At 42.2% G+C, this 26246-nt stretch overlaps 1 protein-coding gene across 1 annotated transcript in view; it reads right to left on the bottom strand.

The window, feature by feature from the left end:
• Nucleotides 1-26246, bottom strand: part of trip4 (thyroid hormone receptor interactor 4) — a 62826-nt gene that overhangs the window by 32791 nt on the left and 3789 nt on the right. The window contains exons 9-12 of the mRNA XM_084476532.1: nt 26033-26220; nt 25735-25859; nt 25464-25555; nt 7485-7587 (exon numbers count right to left, since the gene is read on the bottom strand). Coding sequence (XP_084332658.1) covers nt 7485-7587; nt 25464-25555; nt 25735-25859; nt 26033-26220 — 508 coding nt within the window. The remainder of the gene's footprint in view (nt 1-7484; nt 7588-25463; nt 25556-25734; nt 25860-26032; nt 26221-26246) is intronic.

Here is a 26246-nt window from a genome sequence, read left to right as displayed (position 1 = left end):
TCTTGCTAGCCTTGCTGTAGTCATGTAAGTATTGCTGTATTCATGCTAGTATTACTGTAATCATTTTAGTTTTGCTTAAGTGATGTTATTCTTGCTGTACTTCTGTTAGTCGTGATGCAGTTATCCTAGCCTAGCCTACCCTACCGTCATGTTAGTATTGCTGTAGTCATGTTAGTCTTGCTGTGTTTTTGTTGGTATTTCTCTAGTCATGCTCTTGTTTTGCTGTAATAACCGAGTCCTGCTGTATTCATGCTAGTCCTGCTGTATTCATGCTAGTCCTGCTGTATTCATGCTAGTCCTGCTGTAACCATGTTGGTCCTACCGCACCAATATAATTGTATATCAACCAGGTTCCATCTAAGCTCATTGGAGGCTTTTCTTGCCCAAGATACAAGCAGAATGAAAGACGCCAAGACCTTTAATGGAAGGCATCCTTGGAATGGACAGTGTATTGTATAATTGTTAGAGTATAAGTTAAGTTAAATTATCCTTTATTGTCCCTTTTTGGGGGAAATTCTTTCTCTGCTTTTGACCCATTTGGGAGCCGGTGAACACAGTAATAATTAGTGTATAATTATAATGTTGAATGCAGTAGCGAAATTGTTGCTGAATGCAAACTATAATCCAAATACCATTTTCTGATACACTTGCAATCCAACACATAGACAATCAATGTCAATATTAACAGCCCACAGTCCATTGTTTCATGAGACTTTTTGTATTGATCTAGGTATAGATTTCAGCAAACACAGCACATGCCCCTCTTAATGTCGCTAATGATGAGGCTTGCAACCAGTGTCTATTTGGTCCTTAGATGGTATGGAAAACAATCAGTTAAATGATGGCTTGCCATTGCGGAAACATCATGCATATACTCTAATTTTGTAACGGAAAAATTACCATACTTTATAATTCTGTGTTCAGTCTTTTAGCCTACCCCATTGTGTATGTTTCTGTAGGTTACATGTGCCTTTTGTCAAGTGAATTGTGAATTGCTGCTGCAACACTTAAATTTCCCTTTGAGGATAAATAAAAGTACTTTATCTATCTATAATAAAAGCAAAGTTAATTTGGCTACCAGTTGACGGGAGCAATTAAATTGGAGGGTTGGGTAATAAAGCTCAATACTCATATTCTATGTGTGTTAGCCTAGCCACATCAAATCCAAGACCATGATGATACTTGTACTTCAAATGGTTGAACACTGGTCTCTAGGACCTGAACGGTGTCATGCTGCCTTTTGTTGGGGTGACCCCACTACCAAATAGTCTGACCTAGATTACGATGCCTGGCATTAGAGCTGGTAGGCATCGGTTATGATCCTCCCCAAAGCTTTAATGCATTTTTGACCCTGATGGTTTGGTAGTGTACTGTGTGACCACATAGGATATATAGGACATATTCACATGTGTGCATCTGTAGGTATTATCCTTATTTCACTTCTGATGTGAAGATGGAATTTCCCTGGTGTGGAAATTGAGATCTTTATCTCACTGTGGTAACCCAAGTCCACAACCGTGTGTTCTAACTCACAGTGGGGAGACGGTGAACTACGGGTCTAGTGTGTGTGTGTGTGTGTGTGTGTGTGTGTGTGTGTGTGTGTGTGTGTGTGTGTGTGTGTGTGTGTGTGTGTGTGTGTGTGTGTGTGTGTTCGGACTTCCAAATGGGTCATGCCGGTATTGATTTCTACTTTCCACCTCCTGCTGTAGCAGAAAAAAACAATATGTATCCACAGTTTCCCTGTGAATAACCTACCTAAACAGAAAGAGAAGGTCACCCAGAATGTTAAAAGCAAAAAGGTTAATTTGGTGCAAGAAGCATTGCAACCATAATGGTACAGTGCTGTCATCGAGTCCACCATGGTGTCATTTATACATTAAACAAGGCGGTGATGGACCGTGTTCACCCTACAGCTGGGTACTCAATTACATGTATTAATACCAAAGTGCTTGTGCAAATAAAACATCATTTGGCTTTGTCATTTATGTCAACTGAAAGTAGTTGAACATGACCAGGGGAACATTTTTTTTTTTTTTATGTTTAATTCGTATAAAAATAAATAAGGGACTCTTATTTTTATATCACGGTTTTTGAATGCGTTTACTGGAGCAAAAACCAAAAATGAGCACACACACACTGCAATGATTCTGCGAATGGCTGCAGCTTGATGTGCCAGAGTGCTGTCCCTGATTCACTGAGGGCTAAAGGAATTGGTATGCCTAACTTCCTGGCTTTGTGCTCCTGCTCGCTTACTCACCTGCCTTTGTGGCTCGGTGAGTTCTACACTGCCTAGCTCTCCCCCTCTCCATTAACCGCCTGACAGATCAGTAATAAACACAGCCTGTCACCTTCAAGGCCTGCCTCTCATTTACTGGAGGGAGAGCGCTCTCTCTCTCTCTCTCTCTCTCTCTCTCTCTCTCTCTCTCTCTCTCTCTCTCTCTCTCTCTCTCTCTCTCTCTCTCTCTCTCTCTCTCTCTCTCTCTCTCTCTCTCTCTCTCTCTCTCTCTCTCTCTCTCTCTCTCTCTCTCTCTCTCTCTCTCTCTCTCTCTCTCTCTCTCTCTCAGAGATAGCCCAAGAAAAAGGCATGAATATTAAATGGAAATCCATGAATAAATAACCCAAAAAAAAGGACTTCCTTCTCTAACCTCATCCTGTATCCCAGTAGAGGATGGGAGGGGGGGAAAACTGAGGGAGGGAATTAAACCTGATGGACATCTGAGTGCTGAGTAGAGAGTGTGCACATTTGTTATGTAATTGGCGTTACTCTATTCCCAATCCTGTGGTGCCGTATTTGCGAGGGGGGGGGTAGAAGAGGGCAACAGAGATGGGCAGGGGAGCAGCTTCCAGCCTCCATCACCCTTTCAATGGGAATATCAATGGGATCAAAGGCCTCCATATTGCAGTTGCCTGATAATGTATGCATGAGAAATGCTAATGACGCTGGGAAGAGAGCTGGAAGGGCAACGCGTACATGAGGATGTGATGCTCCGTGTGCAGTAAACAAACAAGCACATCACTTATTGGTGAGGTGTACACACTACTACACTAGCCAGCCCCCTTGGCGTGTAACACTTACAACTGAACAAGGAGAATAGACGTTCATTTGCTCCAGGACAATCTGTGTTCTGTGTTTGTGACTCACCGGTTCCTAATTATCATTTCAACGTGGTAATAATTAATGCCAAGGTTGCATTCATTAAAACAATAGGATGACCCCGAATATGGTTTTAATGTGCTATTGGGATACATTGGAAGTCAGCGGCACTGAATACAAGTGACTATGTCTACCCGTCATTTGCTAGACAGACAATCCTCAAAGACAACAAATATAAACAATACAGGCCAAAAGGTAGTCACTTAATTCAGCCTAATTTGCGGAAAAAAATGTTTCTCGCAATACACAATTGTCTTGCGGAAGCTAAAGTTGTCTTTTATGTGTTTATTATTCACAAAGGTAGAGGGAGGGTTTGTTTTCCTTGCCAGACTAAATGATGGAGCGATAAAACAAGAATCTCAGACTGCCAAATAAAAAGAGGCAGCTTGGCAGCTACATTTGCTACAACAGTCACAATGTATTCCCTTCAAAACTCTTGTGCAGATTCATGAAAGTAAATCCTTTGAACTGTCTAAAGAGTGACGTGAAACGTGGCTAGCAATGCAGAACTGAAAGAACTATTATAATAACTTTCTTTTTTTTTTTACCACAGACACATGGCTAACTAAAAGTGACAACACTGTTTGAATGAAGTGTGATTAAGGAGATACAAACTGACAGGTTGAGCAATGTGACCTGACTGCTCTCAATTCCGTTTCCATACCTGACAGTTTGTACACGGTACACAGTTATAAGCTATAAGACATTGAGTCATTGGTACAATCAGCTTGATAAAAATAGAAAGCAGTAAATTGAACACCTTCCAATACAATACTCTATTGACTATACATGCCAATCATGTCTTGAATGTAACCCTAAAGATCAAGGGTGTGAAATTGAGGTGGCCACTAGTGGTGAGGTTGCAGATTGAAACCCCCCCCCCCCCCCCCCCCCACCCCCTCGTCACCCCTCCCTTTGCCAAAGACTACGGTGGCAAGTACTGGCCTGTATTGTGTAATGGGCCAGTAGGTGCTTCCAAAACTGTGTTATTGTCTTGGACAGCATCGAGTAGCCTAAGATCAAGTGATGAGGTTCTTTCTATCAAATGTAAACGTAAAACTTTGTCATAGCTCACAGGCAAAGGTTATTTTACATCAAACAAGATTTGTTCATTAAGTTTTTTTTCCCACGTCAATAAAATAATTACAAATCTTGGAACTGAATAGGACTGTACACATACGCAGTGATTTTTATTTTTGAAAAAAAGGGACATTAATTCAGCAACGTGACTATTTTTCACTGCTTTTTAGCCAGCGAATAATTCAGTTCAACCAATCACAATCGGGTATCTTTGTCATTGTCACCATGGACATATGCATGTTGTAGGCCATGGCGGACGTAACAGCCTTCTACGTTTCTCATAGTCCTTTTAATGCATCCATAGTGCTAAACTACTTTCATAGACCTATAATTATCACTTTGTTAAATGCATTGATGATTCATCTTGATCACATTGGATGTGTGGAGCTTTGTCTGTGCAGCAGTTGATGACCACGTCCGAGAGAGGACCTTCAAGGACACTTAATGCATAATGCCACTGTGTGTATGTGAAGATGTGTGACGCTCATTCAGCCGTAGAATATATATAGTATATAACGCCACGGTGTTCAGCGCATTTTATATATAACTTTGTGCATTATAATACTCCTACACAACGACGGTACTAAAAAAAGAATCACTAATGGGTCGTAGCCATGGGGACAACATCCCAAACACTAACCAGCTATAACTATATTGCATTTATTTAAAGCAATATTATTCACTATTATTCATTCAAATTTACATTGACAGAAGCAGCATTACGCAGGTTGTTCAGCCCATCGTGAAGTCATTAGCCAGCAGCAGATGGATGTCGCAGAGCCATATTAACACGTTTATTAGTTTACAGTGGTTGTGCTACACATCACTGCCCACTCCACTTCATTTTACCTCCACTCATTCTCTTGTTTTGGTTACGGAAAAGCGTTTGCAGTGTACATTGCATAATATAAAAACAAACATGAAGAGGTTATGATTTGAGGTTATGACTTTGTACAGTGCCCCTCTTAACCACCTTGCAAATTACTTATCATTGGGAGTAAGAGTTGGCATTGGGCCATTCTTAATGGCATGAGACTCTCCTCGGGTCAAAGACTGGTAAAGCTTGATTTGCACTCTACCAAAAGCAGCACATTGCTAAATCCAATCGCAATGCATTGCGTCCATGTCTAACCATCCATTTATTCAGAATGATTTTTATCATCTATATTGCTCACCTAGATTCCAATGCTCATGCAAACTTCTTATTTCAACATTACGAGAATGATCACGTATCAACAGCAATAATTACGTACGATAATTAAATCCTCGTTATTATCCTGTCATATTATTTCATAATGGTTTCCGTTTGATATATGACATGCCCAGACACACACACACGCACACAAACAAGAGTATCCCCAAAACGGCATTCGGGAAAGAGCATTTGTGCATGTTTAAATTCAATTGGCAGAGGGGGTTGTTGTTCCCTATTCGCTAACGGTTTGCTAGCACCTATTGCTGTTGATACATCAACGGCCTCATGTGAACACACAGCAGCTGCTCTGAACCCAAGCCCCTAACCGCCTCCTGCCCGCTGCTTCTGGGAGAGGAGTAGTTGTGTGTGTGTGTGTGTGTGGCGGGGGGGGGGGGGGGGGGGGGGGGCAGGGGATTGCACATCCATTTTGCTGCTGTTCCCAGTGATAAGGCATGAGATGGCGAGCGGCGGGGGCCACTGAGAAGCAGATCTTGTCAACGTAAGCCACTGGGGAAGACGAAAACACTTGTGCTGAGCCTCCCTAAGCGGAGAGGAGCGTCCCATGCACTGACCCTCAAGACACGAGAGCGAGAGAGAGAGAGAGAGAGAGAGAGAGAGAGAGAGAGAGAGAGATGTCGGACCAGATAGGTCTGTTGCATTGGGTGTGGCAACAGAAATTGAGTATAGCGAAGGATTGTGACATTGTGAAGACCATTAACTTGATGATGATGTGATGCTAAGCTAGACGGCCAAATCAAAAATGAATTGCTGTTTTTGTGGGCAATAAAAGGAAGAAAAAGATTTCACCCAGTTTGCAGATTTGAGCAGACTATGCCCTATTCAGGGAGTCCCTGGCTTAATGACACGTTGAGGATTAAAGTCTTCGCAGAGCTTGGCAGTCAGCAGCCATTTAATTTCTAATGGTGCTTGTGCGCCAGCCAATGGGTGCTGTTTATGAAGATGATGATTAAATGGATTTACAATTAAGGTCCACGAGCTTGTCAAAAGGAAAACAGCCCAACAGTATTTAGCCATGTTATAGTACATGTCTTCATTGCTGGGGGGGACAGGTCAATTCACACTGATTTACTATATTTCAATCTTCAACCTAGCAAACAAGCACTGAAGTTCATCTGTGAGGTTTTAGTTGAGTACATAACCATATTTTCCAAAGGAAAAATAAGCACTTAGAGATGGGGGAATTGAAACAGGGCTTTAGGTGAAATAATGGCAGTGGATTACAAACATAAACAAAGGCTGTCTGACTGCATGCATGCATCATTCAACAATGTCATGAAATAAAAGAATCCTGTGAGAATGGGCGTCATTATCTGTGACGTCCTTAAACATCAGCCAGAGCCAATAGTCAGACAATATCACATTCCCTGGATTATTCTTTCCAGGACCGACTGAAAGCCTCACGCTTCTTTTCAAATACCTCTTGAAGTTGCAGGGAGGGAGAAAAAAAAACAAATATGAAGCCAAAGCCATTTCCTCCTCTGCACTAATAAAGGGCAGGGCTCCTGCAGCATTTTACCTTGAGACTTTCAGAGCCCTCTATCGATCTGCTCCCCCTTTCCCGAGACACGCAGCTGCATAAACAATCCTCTCAAGTCTTTAGAGAGGCTGGGAATATTAACAAAAGAGCTTGCAGGTACAACATTCTGCAAGCAGGAGGGAAAATGTTTTTGAGAGCCCATTATAAATCACACACTATACAGCGACAACACTGCACAGCCATCCCCTGCCGGTCCCCCAGGCAACCTGACAGCAGAAATCCTGTCTGTAGAGATGGGCTCTTGCACAGGTTTTTTTTATACATGTGAATGGGAGAGTGTTTTCAATGGATGTGTTTATGCTCCATTTCTTTGCATTAAACGTATTTGAGTAACTGGAATCAGTGCTTGGCATTATCCACCAATACCCCATTCATGGTGGTATATATTTGCCTTATTGCAAACGATCACGCGATCACAAAACAGACAGAAGGCACACAAAATACATTCAGTGGGCTCAGTCTAGTTTGAGCAGCTGCATTTCGACGGCAGGACTTACAGATCTTGTGCTTCCCTTTCATGGGGAATTTGACCACCAGCTCCTGGGGGTTGGTGCAGATGAAGACGAAGGGCGAGGCAGACTCCTCACAGGTATCTGGAAACTGCAGGTGGGAGATATGGAACACATTACGGACAGAGTGTTATTCTCACAGAGAGAGAGAATAGCAGTGATAGCTCAGAGCGCACTGGGCGCATCTATGTGAATCCTTCAGTGCATGTATTTTGATGAGCGCACACTTTGCACTACACACCAGATATAAAAACATCACTCGGTTCCCACACCTCATCTGTCGTGCTACAGCGCTCTGCTGTTGTCATGAATTCTCCTCTGCACCACATAGCTGTGGTTATCACTGGAAATATTTGGTGTGAGAGAGAAAAATATATAATTTGGGTTACAGCTGGTAAAGCATTTATTGGTCCATGAGTAGAAGATAATTACACAAAATAAATAATTATTAATACTATTCCTGTTGAGGGGACTATTCCTGTTGAGGGGATAGCGTGTGTCTGTCACCGACCGCCCCCTTCCCCCCCCTCTCTGTGCGTTATTGATTGGTCTCTTAGGTGAGAGTGGGGAATTGACTGACACTTCATGACAAAGGAGTCATCTTTCCCATCACTGGCAGAGGCCAGCTCTTCTCGTCTCATCCAATTTCCTCTGGCGCTATCACATAGTGCTTGTGATGACATCTCGCAAGCCAGGAAGCACAGGCTTTCACTACATCCTTTTTAACATGAAAAAAAACAAAACAAAACCACAGTGCTTCCCAACAACCCTCTGGTATACAAAACCTTCTCCATCTCAAAGGATCACCAAATATTGTGACACATTTCAGACAGTCAACACGCACACACACGAACCCCATCTGTGCGGTCACCAGGCAAACTGCAGAACTGATTTTTATTTCTGGGAATGCAGACACTCGATGTGGAACTCTGCAATCCACCTGTGAGCGATGGACGATGTAAACTCTCAAGAGTCATTAAAAGCCCTGGCCTCCACGACACGAAAAGTGCAGCTCGATGCCTCCTCCTGATGCCAACCAACTGCGGCGGGGTAATCATGGTTCTTGTGTCGCAAGTCATCACTCTCTATATTAAAGACTCCCAGACAGGCCGTGAATAAAGCAGCCAGCCCGACACACTGGAAAAATGAAGAGCGGCGGCGGTGAAAAAAAAAAAGGGGCCGGGGGGACTAGTAGCTGCCAAGGAACCGTTAGCGAAAAGGACAGAGCACATTTTTAGTGTGAAGGACTAGTCATGTCCCGGTAGAGCAGGAATGGGAATTAATCAGGCAGTGTCAGGCAGAGTCCACCTCTGAATTTGGACAGAATGAGTTGGACTGACTTTCCACATTTACAGTTTACATTTTACCCGGCCAAACTGCAAATGTTGTCATCTTGAAGCTCACTAAATGGGTTTTAAAAGTGTGTGTACAAAAGCAAGCAGTCTAGTCTTGCCTGTACACATAGTAATACTAAAATGCATCTTTGTGACTCTATGTAATATCCCTCTTTTCAACAAGATGGCTGTTTTGCCTGTGGACTTCTAGGGAACAAAATGGTGGTGGTCGCAACAAGATTGTGCAGAAAGAAGCGGAACTGCAGCCAGGGGCTTCAACATGTTCTACTGAGACCCTTCTAGTTCCCTGCTCTTTCATCCTCCATTAGCTAATTAGCATTTGGAGCTGTTGAATGTACTGGCTTCGTCTCCCCCCATCCCCCACCTAATTGTTTCCATACCATGTTAATCAAAAGGGCATGAAACACGGTGGCTGTGTGACAAGAGGGGTCTCTCAAGCGCTTCTAATGCATCAGAGGGGGATCCAGACACCACTGTCCAACAATACAATTAGAAGGCTAAGCCTTCTCCCAAATCACATAGCTATTTTTAACTAATCCATTCTGGAGTATATGATGAGACATAATTAAATTTCAGTTGGGTCACTCTAGGCAGTTTCTTTGCTGTTATTTTCTACACGTTGGTCAGAGGGTGGGTGCTAGGTAGCAGGTGTACGACAGTGGTTTGGTATGGGTCTCGTTAGTGTCAACCTACTTCTTTGACATGAAATAACGCCTCAATATATCAACAGCAGCGCATGATGTTTTGGGAATATGTTGCCTGGGTGGACTCCGGAGTTCATAAATGCAGTTGTGTGCACATTTTCTAAACACTAACTGGCCATTGTGAAAGTTGACTTTTGCCCTCCTAGTTCCTGACGCATACAATTTAGACAAAGCTAGTTGTCTTGAAGTAATAGGATGCCAGAGTTTTAAAACCATTTCATTTGTTGCATTCCACAACAGAGCATACATCCAGCATAACTCACTAGCATCAGTAGGAACACATTACTTAGTTGTTTTCTCATATGAAAATCAGGCCTGGACATGGTCCAGAGTTGCCCTTTCACACTTGCAGCACTCAGAAGGAGATTGGAAGTGTGCTCAAATGCCACCCCTTGGTTGAGGCAAGAGGTGGCATCTGGATAGAGCGAGCAGGAGGCAAGGAAAATTATGCAAAAAAAAAGCTGCGGAAATCGCAGTGTTTTGCTTTTGTTTTACAGCACATGAGGCTGTTCCCGAGTCTCATCCTCACTCCAGTTAGTCGACATTTAGATTTTTTCCGATCAGCTAAATCACAACTCTTCTCTATCTTGGGACCACAGTGGTGGAACGAGCTCCCTGCTGATTTCAGGACCGCAGAGTCGTTCACCAGCTTCCGCAAACGACTAAAAACCCACCTGTTCAGAGTTCACCTAGACTCTACATAGCCATTCAGTCCCTTATTTATCTGTTGCACTATTGTTTGTTGTACGCCCTGGCACTTTATGAACGCACTTAATGCAGGTTTTATTCATTCATTGTACTTAATTGTGTAGCAATTGTGTTGTACATGCATGTTGTGTAGCATGTACTTAGCTGTATAGCATCTGCAGTAGCTAGCTATCACTGCTGTATACGGGGAATGTTCCAGTGGGTGGGACTTAGGGGTGTATGGTATAAACGGTATAGAGAGTACACCGGTGTGAATTTGCGCTATGGTATGGATTTTCGTCACGGTAAGGAATGGGGTTAGCCTAGCGATTGTTAGTACTTGCACTTGGTTCTATGAACATTTTTACTGTACCGATGGCGATATATTGTTTCACTTCTTATGACTGTACTTATTGTAAGTCACTTTGGATAAAAGTGTCTGCTAAATGCCCTAAATGTAAATGTAAATGGTGTTCCATCTAATGCGTCTAATTTTCCTTTGGTTGCAGATTGGGCATCGATATCAATTTATAGCGGGTTTGGTCGGGTGCGGAATGTAATTCGCGGGTGCGGGTTTGCAAAATAAGACCCGTGTATTGATTCTAGGCCATGGTGGAGAAGGAATTGGGGAAAGAAACTGGATTTGACTCTCTGAAGTACCCGATGCAGTCGTTAATTCATAATATCATCCAGGCGCACACAGATTTTAGCCGTGATATTATATATTATATTATAGATGTCTATATATTATTTAGATATAGCGCTCCAGGTCTCCGGCCAGAGCTCCCGGAGTGTTCTATAATATCTTATAGAACACGGCCAAAAGCTGTGTGTGCCTCGGGATGGTACTATGAATAAATGACTGCGTCTCTGGTACTAGACTATCATTGCTTCCTTTTTGTGATCTACCGGTCACGCGGTAACGTCAAAATCCATACCATAGCGCAAATTCACACCGGTGTACTCTCTATACCGTTTATACCATACACCCCTAAGTCCCACCCACTGGAACTAGTGCTTGCAGTTTTTTAGAGCGCCCCCCTCTTACACTTCCTGCTTTAAATGACATAAAAATAGTCATTTTGTGTCATTTAAAGCAGGAAGTGTAAGAGGTAGATACGGAGCTCTCCCGTCTCAGGGCGAAATGAGGGAATGTTGCATGACCATTCAGAAATATGACTGGTTTCTAATGATACAAAGCTTAATGCAAATTGGTGAAGTGTCCCTTTAATGTCTGAATAAGTTCAGGGTTAAAGTGCAAGTTTGAAAGGGGCTAATGTTGACCATCCAATGAGAGCTCTCAGAAGAACATGATAATGGCTCAACTTTACTTTTGACGGGAAGATTAATTACATTAAATGTCAAATATAAAATGCACCTGGAAAGGATTTACTCTTTGTGCTGAGATTTTAATGCAAACTCAGCATGTTGGCATTTTATCATTCTTTTAAAGTAGTATTGGATCTTGAGAGTTACAGACCAAATCGAAACATAACATAAAATCAAATAGCACAACCAAGCATAACAAGTCTATGGAACAACGTAAAAAAAAAAAAAGAAGCATCCTACTGTTTTAACAATTTGCCTCCAAGACTGCCAACTCAATAAAGTTTCCATTATTTTCAATTTGCTGGGATGCAGCCAGAGGGGCTGCAACAATACCAGACTGTAATAACAGGAGATCCACAGGAAGAGGGGGCAAGGCGGTCGACTAGAGGAAAGCTCCTGGCGATAATGAATAATAGCGACTTGGGAGGACCGCAAGAGGGCACGGCGACCCCCGCTCCCTGCTTCTCAAGAGGTTCACAGCCAGTGTGAATATTGCATCAGCCCCCTTTGGTTCTTCCTGTACTCATCTCCTTTCAGCGAGACCAATAGAAGCACCCCGGGTGGTGCAGACCTGCCATTGATGAGGTAGAGAGAAGGAAAAAAAAAAAAACTTGCATTGGTCACAATAAAACCGATGCAGCGTTGCGGTTTTGACAGTGGGGAAGCCAAAACCATTTTGACCATTTGTAGCCTGTCAAGTAAGAGCTCAACAAGCCAACTCTGTTCCGTCATCCGTCTCTGTCTCTCTGTCCCTCTCCCGCCTTCTCTGTTCCTACTCCATCTCTCTCTCTCTCTCTCTGGTTCTTTTCAGCTGCTGCCGGCAATTAAGGGCAGCAGAGACAAGTAATCTCCTTGTAGGCGACAGGGCCAGACCAGAGCAGGGATGTGGAGTGGGCTGTGCAGTTAGAGTTGGGGAGGAGGGGGAGCAGAGAGGTGGGGAGCGGGGAGTGGTGTGGTGTGGTTGGCCCCAGTCTCAGCCCTATCCAGTCCCCCGCTTGGCTGCACTCAATCTCAGCCCAATAAAAAGGCCTTCATTGGCAGGGTGCAACTGAGCCAGACGGGCTGGGGAGCATGTGGCTTTTAAAAATGAGGAGGCCAGGTTATAGTGTTGGTGGTGGTGGTGGGAAAGAGGGAGGAGAGGGGAACAGGAAAGCTGGAGACAAAGGGAAACTGGATTAGCGAGATGGCCAGAAGGAGCACAGACATAGGTAGAGAACAAGAGGGAGAGATTTTGAGAGATAAGGAGACTTGCATAGTAAAACATCAGAGACAGAAAAACAACAGAAAATACTGCTTAGATAGCTTTGTCATGGCTGGTTTACCCTGGGAATGGATCAACAGATGCTTCTGTCTGAATAGTAGACTACATGTTGGAGGTGAAAGGGGGCACTGGAAACTATGGGCAACTTGTATAAGCTATATTCTCCCCCCCACTCACAAAAACACCAGACCTCCTGGTTGTAAATCTGTAACTCTACAGGAATACATTGTGCCTGGGGCAGTCGCTGCCTTTTTAAGCTTCTCATGCTGTTCTTTTTCTTTGCATCTCAACATCTCATTGTTTTTCTGTCTAATTTTATTTTATTTATTTTTATTTGACCTTTATTTATCCAGGAAGGTCCCATTGAGATATAATATCTCATCTTCCAGGGAGTCCCGGCCAAGATAGCCGACAAGTATAGTTACAATACAGAGAAGACATAGACTACAGACAGACTGACAAGCAAAGCATAAGCAAACAAAAAGCACAAGCAAGTATACAAGAAGACAAGTACAGCTTAGGTACAGAGAAGACATAGATGACAAGCAAGAATACATTTACAAGTGTTAAGTGTTCAAAATTTGAACATGGCTTTTCCTCCTGAGTGAGAGTGAAGTCCATTTGACCATTTCATATAATTTACAGTGGTGTGTTCTTGCTTTTGTATCTGTCACAAAACATAACGTTGCATGATACACTACATCCAACTTAAAAAAAAAAAAAGAAATAGGAGCATGCATATATAATATATCACCATAGTCTAAAATAGGTAGAAAGGTACTTTGGACCAGCCTTAAACTGGCAGCAAAAGGGAAAAACTTGTTCAGTCAGAAGTAAAAACTTAACTTTGGTCTAAGTTTTTTAAGAAGATTATCGATGTGTGCTTCATAGTTCAATTTCTCATCAAGCCAAATCCCTAAATATCTGTACGTTTTTACCCTTTCTCCATCAGCAGTGGAAATTAGTTAGTGATGAGTGGGAACGGCTAAAAATCATGTATTTTGTCTTTTTAGTATTTAAAACTAGTCTCAAGTTAACTAAGGAAGTTAGTAATAAACTGAAGGCAGTCTGTAGATCATCTACAGCTGTCCTCACCAACCAGAGAGGTGTACCATAGCTGGGTCTAGGCCGACACACAGGTAGGCCCACAAGACCCTAATACTGATCCTTGTGGCACATCCATCTTCACCTCCACTAAAGCAGAACTATTATTATCTACAGATACACACTGGGTTCTCCCAGATAAATAATCTAAAACCCACTTCAGTGTTGTGGCACTGAAACCAATATGCTGAAGATGTTTCAGGAGTGCATGATCAACACAATCAAAAGCTTTAGACAGGTCAACAAAGAGAGCAGCACAGGATTTCTTATTATCCAAAGCAGTCAAGTCATTAGTGACTAAAGTAGTGGCTGTGATTGTGATGTGACATTGCCTAAATCCTGATTGTGTGGGAGTTAAGATACCATTTTTTGACAAATAATGTTTAATCTGCTCATTTACTAGGGATTCAAATATTTTAGCAGCTACTGACTAGAAATGGGGCGATAATTGTCAGGAATGGAGGGATCACCACTTTTCAGTAGTGGGAGAACCATAGCTGACTTCCCGGAGCTAGAGCTTTCCCCACTGGTAAGGCTGAGATTAAAAATTGAGGCAATTGGGCTGGCAATCACATTTGCTGCCGCCTTCAAGAAAAAGGGATCAATTTTGTCTGGACCAGATAGATTTTTTGATGTCCAGTTTAGTCAAGGCTTTATATACTTGGCAAGGTGTAATAGTAGTAAAATTAAAGCAACTTGAAGATATTACACTGGAATTACAGGTCTTTCAGATACTAGAAAATTGGATGTAATTATTGCTGCTGCCTTAGTAAAATGATCATTAAATGCATTGATTATATTGTCTTTGGCTTTAATCTCACATTGATTTATTTTTAACACATCAGGGAGAGCTGGTTTTTCCACAGTACCCTCTGTGGATTTCACCAACTTCCAAAATTGACAGGGGTCATTTAGATTTTCATTTAATAGATTTAAGTAATGGTCACTTTTAGCAGCTTTAACTAACTTTGTGCACTTATTTCGCAATGCCCTGTAGTTATTCCAGGACCCGGGATCATTGCATTGTTTAGCCATGGACAAGGCACTATCTCTCTGTCTGATAAGAGTCGCTATGTTTTCATTAAACCGTGGGTTGTCCTTTCCACTGACTCTATATCTCCTCAGGGGGGCATGTTTGTCAATGAACTGAGTAAAAGTAGTTTTAAAATACTCCAGGCTAATTCAACATCTACCATTTCACAGATGCGGTACAAATCACTATTATAAAGATCATGTAAAAATGCTTGTTCATTAAAATGCTTGTAATTTATTTTAAAAATAAAACGAGGTTTGAGTTTCACAGGTTTACATTTCCTAACACATGCAACAACACAGTGGTCACTAACGTCATTGCAAAAGACACCAGTAGCATAGTATTTTAACGGACAATTTGTAAGAATAACATTGATTAGAGTGGATTTGTCTAATCTGAGAAAAACAATGTGCAAACATTTGGCAATGTAAGTAAAATATAATCTGTGTTCTCTTCTAAAATTTTTTTATAATAATTATTGTTGATTTTGATCAAATTCTGTTCTGTTTCTCATGCTTAATTGAAAACAGCATGCTCCACCATTTTTATTAAGTAAAAATCTTATCCTAAATAATAATAATAAATAAATAATAAACCCTTGAGGTTTTAATAGAGTTTGAAAAAAATGTTTCCATATCGCTACATGCAATTTTTTTGTACATGAATGAATGATTATATACATTTCTAAAGTACTAAAAAAATGGAATACAAAAATGTCATAAACCAGCATGAATTATTGAAAAGAGCACTCTGAAGCTCTTAAATCTCTTCGCTTTCCTTCATGCTAATTTTTTTGTTACAATAAAGGTTTCTCTTAAAAATGTACTGTACACATACACATTTGCAGTTTCCATGACTTGGCCAAATAAACATTTCGATGGATTTTGGATTTGATTTGAAGGGCTGGCACAGTTCAATTAAATAGCTGGAGTACATTTCTATGGACACGGTTAGTGTTGGTGATTACATCCATGCCATGTAAGACGGATCCAATTCAATTTCCACCTGTTCCGCCTAAACAGGCAGCCATAGAGGATCACTGTCGCGTTCAATCTGGTTAAAACATATTGGACCTGTGCAATGAGTTGATGAAAGATTCAGCACACTTCTTCACCTGCAGAATCAACTGGTGTCAGTTTGACAGCGAACATCAATTAATAAAGAGTGTCCAAAATAAGCTGCTGAATTTTTCCATTATTAATATCCTCAAAGTCAGCGGGAGAATGTGTTATAATGAGGCTCTGAGTACAGAACATTCTTTTTCTGGTACTACCTACTGTGTTATACTACTCAATCCTTACAAATAGAAAATATAGATACATTTTACGGTAAGGATACTATTGCTACTGTGAGTCACTTGAGAAGTCACTTGAGAAAAAAAGGATAAGCTATTAAGTGTGGTTTGGCTGCTAAACAAAGCCAATGCAAGGTTTGAATGAAAGCCAGATGAACAGCTAGTTTCCTTGCAGTAATGATACCAGACCTAATTTTATCACTGTTCATTTGACAAATTATTTTGAGTATTCATTGATGTATGCTTTGATGTGCATCAAGGCAGGGGGTCAATAAGTCACCAGTCAACATCTTGAAGGAATACCTTTTAAAAGACGTAGGACTTAAAAGTCCTACCGCAGACTAAGGGGCAAGTTTTTTTATACTTATTTTCCACCTCGATGACTTGGTAAACATAATGATTCACTTCAAGAGCTTCGTTAGTTAAGGGCTAGCCAGGCGTTAACCATTTAGCTAGCATTAGCGATGACAGGTGTAGTGAAGTCATGTGTTTTCACAGAGAGATTTACACAGGCTTCCACCCTTAACCCAGTTCCACTTTCCCAGCCAGGTTTATGACTTCACCTCCTGGGGTGGGCCCCAGGGCAAAGGAAAAACAAGACAGCCACACAACAGTCACAGCATTTCAATTTCAACAAGCTAACTGCAACGTGTTGGCCTCTCACAGTTAAGGCTCTGTTTGCCGGGAGGCAGGAGCCCTAGAAACCTTTTAAATAAAACCTTGGAGAAGAAACAACTTGGAGAAGAGGGAGAGAGAACAGTTTAAAAGGAATATTATTGTATAATATAATTTTGATCAGGGAGTTCAGGTCTTACCAATCAAGGAAGAATTGACATTCTTAAAAAATCATCTGCATGCTGCATTTCCATTTAACCACAAGTTCACAAACAACTGCAACATATTATTTGCGAATCACATTGGCAAAGCCTCTGACCATAGCGCACTCAAGATATTGTCCCCTGACAACATCATGTCAGCGTTCCACTTCAACTTCCACTTCAAAGAACACCAGCGAATGTGGAGTATTAAAAGTTGTTATTCCCGCAGCAGCCTTGTTTTATTTGCCCCACAAAGCCATGTTCTTTCTAGCACAAGTGCTGTTGGCAGAAAGGATCCAACTTTAAGTCGGGGGTAACAAACCAGTTTACAGTGGGCACCTGACTTTATAATATGGAAACGTGTGGGGAATTTACAAACCCATCTGTCCAACAACCCCGTCCATCTGTGTTCAATCAGCCGCAGTGGGAAATGACGACAACCCCCCCCTCACCTCCAAACCTCCTCCTTACCCCACAAGTCCTCCTCCTCACTCAAGCCTTGCAGACATAAGCCATTTAGGAAAAGGGCCACAGAAGGAAGTGCCTTGATGGCTGTTAAGAAAAGTCTTAGGTTTCCCCAACACCCAAAGGTTAGCACTCATTCTTTGGGCTTTCAAAGTGCCAAAGTAAATCTTTTGAGGGCAGGCACCGCATTCTTTGCCATTCCATTTTGCTTGTTAATATAGTCTGAAAGTGGTACACAAGTAAAACATATTCAATGGTTGTATGCAGCAACACTTACAGTGTTGTCTTACACCAGTGTCCACTAACTCTGATGAATTGGTATACTTGACGGTGGTCGGTGCGATCATTACGAACATTATATGCATCTATCAAGATGCATTGTTCAATATGGTAATTAGCATTAAAAGACATCTAGCGTAAACAAAATTATTGTTGAATGGGTTTGGTATAATATTGTTCCATATACAGCTGCAAACAATTGTTCCAACCTTGAAGGAAATAAGATTTAACTATTGCCTCTGTTTGATTTATTGCCCTTTACGAAATCCATATAATATATTTTTCCCCCAGACAATGTGACTAATGATGCTTAGGTTAAATACTTGCAAAGTACAATGTTTCAGAACAGCAACAATGGCAGGACATTGTGAGCACTTTAATAAGGCAAAGTAAAAACAACTTATTCAATGCCTTGCATTGGTACTGCGTACCTTAGCAACAACCTGAACTCCATTTCAAGGTTGACAGTAAATAATTGACAGTTACTGGAGCATGTAGCTGTCCGCTCAACGGCAAGGGAGGCTTCCATTTTATGTAGCTACTGGGAGAATAACGTAATAAGGAAGAAGCTACATGCAACCATTCAATTACCAATGAATATTTATGGAAATAGGCTATTAATTTAGCTGTAAAACACATTGGATCTCTTGGATTGGACCAATTAAGTAATGAAGAGTTCAATATTTTATTTAAAATATTGAACTAGTGTTCTTGTCTGTAGTCTTTTAATTTGTTTTATACTTTATTAGTATAAAAGCTATAGTTACAAAATTCATATTTTTATTTGCCCGATGTCTACCCAGGAAAGTCTTTAAAAGAAGATGCAAGGGGAAGCTCTATCCTCTTCTTCCTCGCTTTTCCCCACCTGATGTTATTACCATAGAGCTGCTGAGCAGACATGTCAGCCAGCACAGTACAATTTAATTTGTAATCTCTGACCCTGCAGAAAACCTCTCTCTACCTCCCTTGCTTGCTTCTTCTGCCATCAGTCTGCCTCTATCACCGTCTTCTCCTCCATCTGACAGATGCTTGTGGTGGATTCAGTTCGGGCAAGGCTTGACAGGGTGACAACCTCTACTCCCACTCAAGCACACAGACACCCAGCCTTGTGTATGCCAACGCATACAGAGATAGCAAAACTAACATTTAACTAACATTGATATTATTTTTTTCTGATTTCTGCCAGTTTTGATGCAGTGAGAGATGAACCCCCAAACTTAATACTTCATTAAACACAGTTCATTAATTTCCTTGTTGCCAAAACAGGAAACTGGCAAACATTCTTGCCTCGTATTTTGGGGTTTCGACAACTAAAACCAGATGTGGATATTGAATAGGAGTTGAAAGCTTAATGATTCTAAGCTTGAAGCTCATCATGGGAATTTTAACATTATGCCGGTGGCAAAGGGAAATATTTGAGTAGAGATCTTCCAGTTTTAGAATGAATTACATTGAAGCATTGTTTTGAATAATTATTACGATTTTGTTTGTTGTTTGTTTTTTGTAAGCACTGGTGTAATTTACCAATAATAAAAACTGTATTTACAATATAGTGTAACATATATTGACATTGATAGAATGGTGAGGTGCATCGGACCATTTTGCATACCTTATTACTTTATTGTAACAAAATTACCATCTGGCCAGCATTCTTAAATTGCCATTCAGCATTTTGATATACTTTTCACACTGGTTACAAAAGGCCAATTTCAAAACTTAAATTTCCTTGTAAAATATGTACTTTCATTTCACAAATACATTTTTAGCTGTTACTAACTAAATAGCACAAATAATTAGCGAGAAAGAAAGCATCAATCATTGTTCATATAACTGGAGCATTGTGGTAATCATCTCATTCTGAAATAGGGCTGAACAATTAATCGAATTCAAACCGACATTGCGATGTAATAGAACGAGATATGCAAATCGCAAAGGCTGAGATAATATATATTTTTTTTATCTATTGTTTTTTTGTGTTTTTTTTTTTTTTACTGTTGCTGTTACTTACTGGAGATCAGTACGATTCATATATATCTTTTTACAATACAATAGTAAATGTAAATGTACAATAATATTAAAATGTTATAATATCAATTCATGTATCAATTCATCAACACATCGGCCTGGCCTAAAAGAAAGAGCAGTTTATATGTTGACTGCTTCCAATGTTGTGTTGGTCATACTATAGATTGATTTATTGCTTGTTTAGTGAATAATACAGAACATAAAAAAGGAAAAAATAATCTCATACTAAATCGCAATCGCAATATTGGTTGAAATAATCGCAATTAGATTATTTCCCCAAATCGTTCAGCCCTATTCTGAAATATATCAATCAAATTAACCATCCCAATTAAAAGTGTTATCATTGTTTTACAAAGCTCACAATGTGCCTGAACGCTAAGACGCTGCTGTCCACATTCCACGACAGGGTCGGTTGGTTACTTAACAATTGACACCGTGAGTCCTTACAGAAAAACAGAAATTATGAAGTAATCATAAGTTGATGATGATAGAAAAATGGAAACCATAAGTTAAGTGGCAACATGTATATTTTAGACTGAGATTGGTTGGTTCTTGATAAAACTACTTCCCACAAACAATCACCTATACCTCTGCAGCTACCATTGCAAAGTTCTCTAGGGAAATATGGTGGTCAAGAGGACAACAAGCATAACAAATCCTTAAATTATGGTCAGCTTTTTCAGTCAGGCAGAAAAAGGGCAGCAGCTATGTTTTTTATGTCTCCTGGAGGTCCTGTGGCGGTGGTTTCAGCTGGTGGTGTGCCAACGCCTGGGGACACAGCACTCGATGCTTTCCAAACACGGCCATCACATGACGTCTGGCTGCTGCCATGGAATACTGCCCAGCATGGAGAAGGGAAGGAATGTGCGTGTGTGCGCAAAGATACAAGAACGAATAGGAAGGAAAGGGCCTAGGAATTCAAACCAAGGAGGTAGAAAAAAAAAAGAAGCACTGAAAATAATTGAACGAATGGGCTTCATTCTTGAAAACAAAACCTGTTCCATGAGAAACATTGAACCCCCATGCCCACAGTCAGCAGCAGGTAAAAACAATGTGGCCTGCTAAGGAAATACCCGGGGGGAGGGGTGGTTGGCTGGTGAAAAAGTAGAGCAGCTTCTACAGAGAATTCAGATGGAGCTGTAAATTAGGATCCAGGAAGAAAAAAATAGACTTGCATGACTTCCTTTGCTTTGGAAAGTGCCCAACATATCCTGACTCATATCCATTTCTCTTTTTTATTGTGTGTGCGTGTGCTTGCATATGTGTGTGCACATAACTATCACATTACCACAGAAGGAAGCGTCATCAGTAGGAGCTTCCCGTTGGATTCCTTAACGAAGGCAGCGACGGTGCCTTGTCCGATTCAACATGTTGTGTGCCGCTAACACACAACCTTTGAATGAGCACGGTGTGTGGGAGGGGCGGACTACAGACTAGCGCCTCCATCTTGCGCAAGCGCAGAACGTACACACTACTGTGTAGTTGGCAGCGGTGTGTTTCATTGCTACAACTTTTCTACTGAACGTGTCAGACGAGAGGCAATGGAGTGGTCGGATAAAGGTAGTTGGCCGTTGTCTGGGCTCTGTGGAGACCCCTTTAGCCAGAGAAAGATTGCCCAGCATGGGTGGGTCTCTTTACCAGAGACGATGAGCTGCACTTAGAACTATGCAGTGTGGTGTAATGCGCTGGTGGTGTGCACGCACGCACACACACACACACACAGTGTATGCTATACGTAATAACATATTACAGAGGATCCATACACTTAGTAAGGATTTGTTTAGAACACTGTGGTATTTAGAGTATAGTATGGTATAGTTTATTTCAGCCTCCCAACAGCCACTAGCCTTAATGTATTAGAATGCACCAGGCAAAATGAAGTATTTTATATTAGAAGCACATTTATCACCCTAGTAATTTCCATTGAACTATATAGGAGGCATACATACAAGGGCAGCTCACACTACACTACTTAATAGAGAATTTGAGTCTATCAGATATGTCTTTCCTTTGCGGAGGTGTAATCCTATATAATAGAAACTGAACAACGTGATTATATTCCCCATACACTCAGAAGAGTGTCTCCAGTTTGTTTTTGTGTGTTTCTGTTTTATAGGTTTCAGAAGGGGATTGTTTTTGTTATCTTATTCCATTAGGGCTTAAAGCAGCACCTCTTCACAGACCAACACAGAGATCCTTTATTTTGCCGACTTTGCCCTCTATACCAAATAGCCACAGTGAAAAAATAATATCAACTGTACTGTCTGCAGAAAATGCTTGAAAGAATATAGCCCAAACCGTATCTGCCAATTTTCCACTAAGTGTCATGTACAGTATACTCCATCAGGCCCTGGACAGTCTCCACAAAGCAGGGACCGAATGGCAGACCTAAGTGAGCAGTTGGTACAGCTCTTCATATCATCAGCAGGAAATAATTATTTTCTTGATGAATGAAAAAAATGCTCACTTCTAAGCCTAAGGCAACTTTGATAACCAAATTTTACACTGAGATGAACCATTACCATCAATTCAAAGAAAAGGACCAAAACATAGACAAAAAGAGCCTTTCCAACACGTCAACTCCTACTTTGACAGCCAAATAGTGGCTACGTTGTGTGTGTTTAAGAGTAGTTAGTGAAATATTTTACCAAAAAAAGCATCAATGTTCCTTAGACGTCTCGTTTGTAAAGGTAGTGTTACAAAGGTTTTATCTGCTAGTTCCGACTTGGTAAAGAAGACCTATTTTATGGCAAGCTTCTGCCATTGTGTGTCAGCAGATCTCACTGGGCGGGGGGGGGGGGGGGGGGGGGGGTTAGCAGAGGGCTCTCCGATAGCACCGGGGCACGCACCGACCACAAACATTAACACACAAACCAGCACACTTCACCCAACGCACATCCCCATGGACTTCCAGAACTCAATCAATACACCACTATAGGCTCCATTAAAAGGCAAACAGTAGCAGCGTCTTTTTTTCCACCCCCTCCAGCATTATGTCTTCTGGAGAGGGGTGGACTCTGACCCGTGGCAACGCAATAACAGCGTGCCGTGCTGGAGTATAAACTTGGTAGCACCATCAGTAAGAGAGACAATTGCAACAACAACGCCCTTATTATTAGGGAGTGGTTTGACCCAATCAATGTGAGGGTCATTAATCCTTGGTATGGGTCTCTGCGGGCCCAGTTCCACCGTTACATGTATATATATATATATATATATATATATGAACCTGCCGTATGACTGAAATTTTTATTATCTAATATTTTATTTTTATTATTATTATTTTTGAGGACGCCGGCTCGTCCCTTTAACGAGGCAGGAGGGCCACCGACGTGTGCCGTGTGTCTGACGTGATCCATTTTTACATTGATGAGATCCAAAAAGATTTACGTACATGTCTATGCGTACATCTGGACCCCTTGATGAGTGAGCACTGGGGAAGTGAAGGGGGTTGGGCGGGGGGGGGGGGGGGGGGGGGTTAGCACAACGCACGTATCATAATGGCTGGCCAATTATCAGTATAGCAGGGGACACTGGGGATGGGGGAGGAGAGAGAGAGAGAGAGACTAGGGGGAGAATGGATCAATACACCAGTCAGTTTCTAATGAGGGGAAGGATCGGCCGGAGCAGATGGATATCCTGCCATGCCCGGGGTGGTCTCTCTGCACTGTCTGTCAGCAGGGCTTTCAGCTCTCTGCTGCACACTCAAGGGTGCATCGCTGCCTCTAAAGGGTCTGTTGCCGCTACAGCATCCAATGCCCACTACTGCTGACAATCACATACACACTACTGAATCCGAATCACGTCCCTTCACCCACTTCATCTGCAAACAGCCCGGAATTTGATATGGCATACAGAGAGAGCAGATTCATTTAAATTTAAAACACACACACACACACACACACACACACACGGTTTGTGTTAACACATTTTAAGAGTGTTATGGGCTTTCCTCAGGCTCCCATCCTTAAATAATACCCTCATCGCTATTCCAATGTGATTTTTCGGGGCTCTGAAGATGATGGCCGTGTCTTTCAGTGGACCCCTTTAACCAGCCACAGCTGCCAGCAGGACAGTAAATCCACAGCCTCAAACTCCCGCCCAGCCATGCCACCCGCCTGCGTTCTCCCTAGCATTAGCACAGCACACATGTCTCTGTCCCCAACCCCCACACGCTGACATGCACGGAGAGCTCGAGCCACTAAACGGCCTTGGCCATAGCGCCTGCCGCAGTGAGCTGCCATTACGCTCTGTGGTGTAGTCTAGATCTGCGCCTGCATTTTCTTCGATGACCTCTTTCTCTGCGTTTTTCTCCATTGCCTTTTTTCCTTCTTCTGTAGAGCCTTGAGTGGGTAGGGGGTGTTATTTATGACTGTTCCGTGCTAGTGAACACTCTCTCACACACACACACACACACACACACACACACACACACACACACACACACACACACACACACACACACACACACACACACACACACACACACACACACACACACACACACACACACACACACGATGAAAGGGCAGTCACTCTGCCCTGTGAAGGTGATTTTACAGCCCTGGGTGGAATGAGTGGTTGAGGGGAGATTGAGGGCTGGGTACAAAAGGGGAAACCCCAGTCGTTTAAAAAGCAGCAACAGTACAATTACACCAAGCAGCAAGTGAAGGAGATAAAATGCCAATAATAAAACCCAATGTCGCAACGCCCAGAGACAGTGGGAAAAAAAAAAATTTGATCACACTGATTTAGTCAACAATCTGCATACACACGCTCCAGGAACCATTAAACAGCTCTGACGGCAGTTACTCTTTTTTTTCATGCTTTGGCATGTCCCTATTCTAAACAGGCAGATGGAGAGGAGTGATGTGCGATGCTGTATTTTGTCTCTGCGCAGACACAGCGGGCAGGAGATTGAAAGCGGGCGGAAAACAGCGGCGCACTATTGTTCTGCTATTAATCAGCATGAGGCCTCAAGTCTGTCTCAGACACCCGGCATTTCCCTGCACCCGCACCGCAGATTGCATAACAACACCAACAGCCTCTGTATTTGATGGACGTGGACGTAATTAAAAAGGAGATTGACAGTCGCTGCGCCATTTTTGGGTGAAGAAGGGAAGTGGGCAGCAGGAATGGAAAATTAATTTCAGTTGTAGCCGAGCGGTTTGGGTCTTTAGGAGGCTAATTGCCTCCACTGTGGAACGCTTTGAATGGGAGATGCTCGCGAAAGGTGCAGAGTGGCCTCTTCTGGTGGAGAGCGGTACTGCAAACGTATTTATTCACGTTCTGTAGTACACATATTCATAGTTGTCTTTCTGTCTTGATCAGAGCGATTGTGACAAATTATTTTCTTATGGATGAAAAAAAGTACCCTGAATCACATTGTTTTGTGGGCATACGAGTAAACAGAAGGAGGTTGTGATTTGGGGGAAATAAAATGTCACAAGAATAACATGTGGGGAAGGAAGTTGAAATAAACTTCCACTGATAAACATCAAACTCTTTTCTATTGAAGACTGATGTGGTTTGGATCATTCCTCCATGCAAACAGAGGTGGATTGGGATGTTGCATTGACATACGTATACTAGATATTCCCAAGCACTACATACCTGTTCCCTGAGCTGATCCTGGGTCAGGCAGTCGGAGACGTTGACACAGCCCAGCAGGCAGCCAGTAGGGTAGTCTTTGGGAAACCTGGGCTCTGCAGTGATGACAAACAAGACAGTGGTCAACACCGTTACACAGCATAACCTCTGGAGAAACGGGTCCCAGTAGTAGCCGCACACTAACACGCAAATCCTCTAGCGGTAAGAACGAGCTAGCTCAAAGTAAAAAACCGCTAGAACTAGACTAGTCTGTGGTGAGCGTGAGCGAGCGTACCCTTCTTGTAGAGCTGGCAGTACATGGACTCCACCTCAGCTGTTTCCTGAGGAGTTGGCTTCTTGGCTGCAGCTGCAATCCATAGACGGCCCCTGTGGGATGTGTACCAAGTTCGCCCCTCCATTCTGAAATAATCAAAATTATAATAATTATAATAATAATAATAATAATTGGACCGACCACCTTAAGTTACTGTCTGACAATATTAAAGTATTGTGGCACATTTTGTACCCATAAGCACATGTGAATGTCATGTGCCATGTGTTGGTGTTTGGATAGGTTGCGACTCTCCGCTCACCTCTTGATGCCTTTGACCAGCAGCGAGGCCCACGGCTGGTGCATGCTTAGGCACCAGCCTCCGTCGGAGATCTCCTGCAGCTCGCGGTCCTGGAGTCTCAGCCTGGATCTCTCTGGCCCCGCCTTGTCTTCCAGTGAAGCCCCGCCTTTCTCTGGTTGCCGCATGGAGCTGCCCCCCACGTCCACCCACTGGGAAAACACAAACTAGGTAAGGT

This window comes from Micromesistius poutassou (genome assembly GCF_964030765.1).
Source record: "Micromesistius poutassou genome assembly, chromosome: 12".
In the NCBI taxonomy this organism is placed as follows: domain Eukaryota; kingdom Metazoa; phylum Chordata; class Actinopteri; order Gadiformes; family Gadidae; genus Micromesistius; species Micromesistius poutassou.
This window is presented reverse-complemented; position numbering and strand designations above follow the sequence as displayed.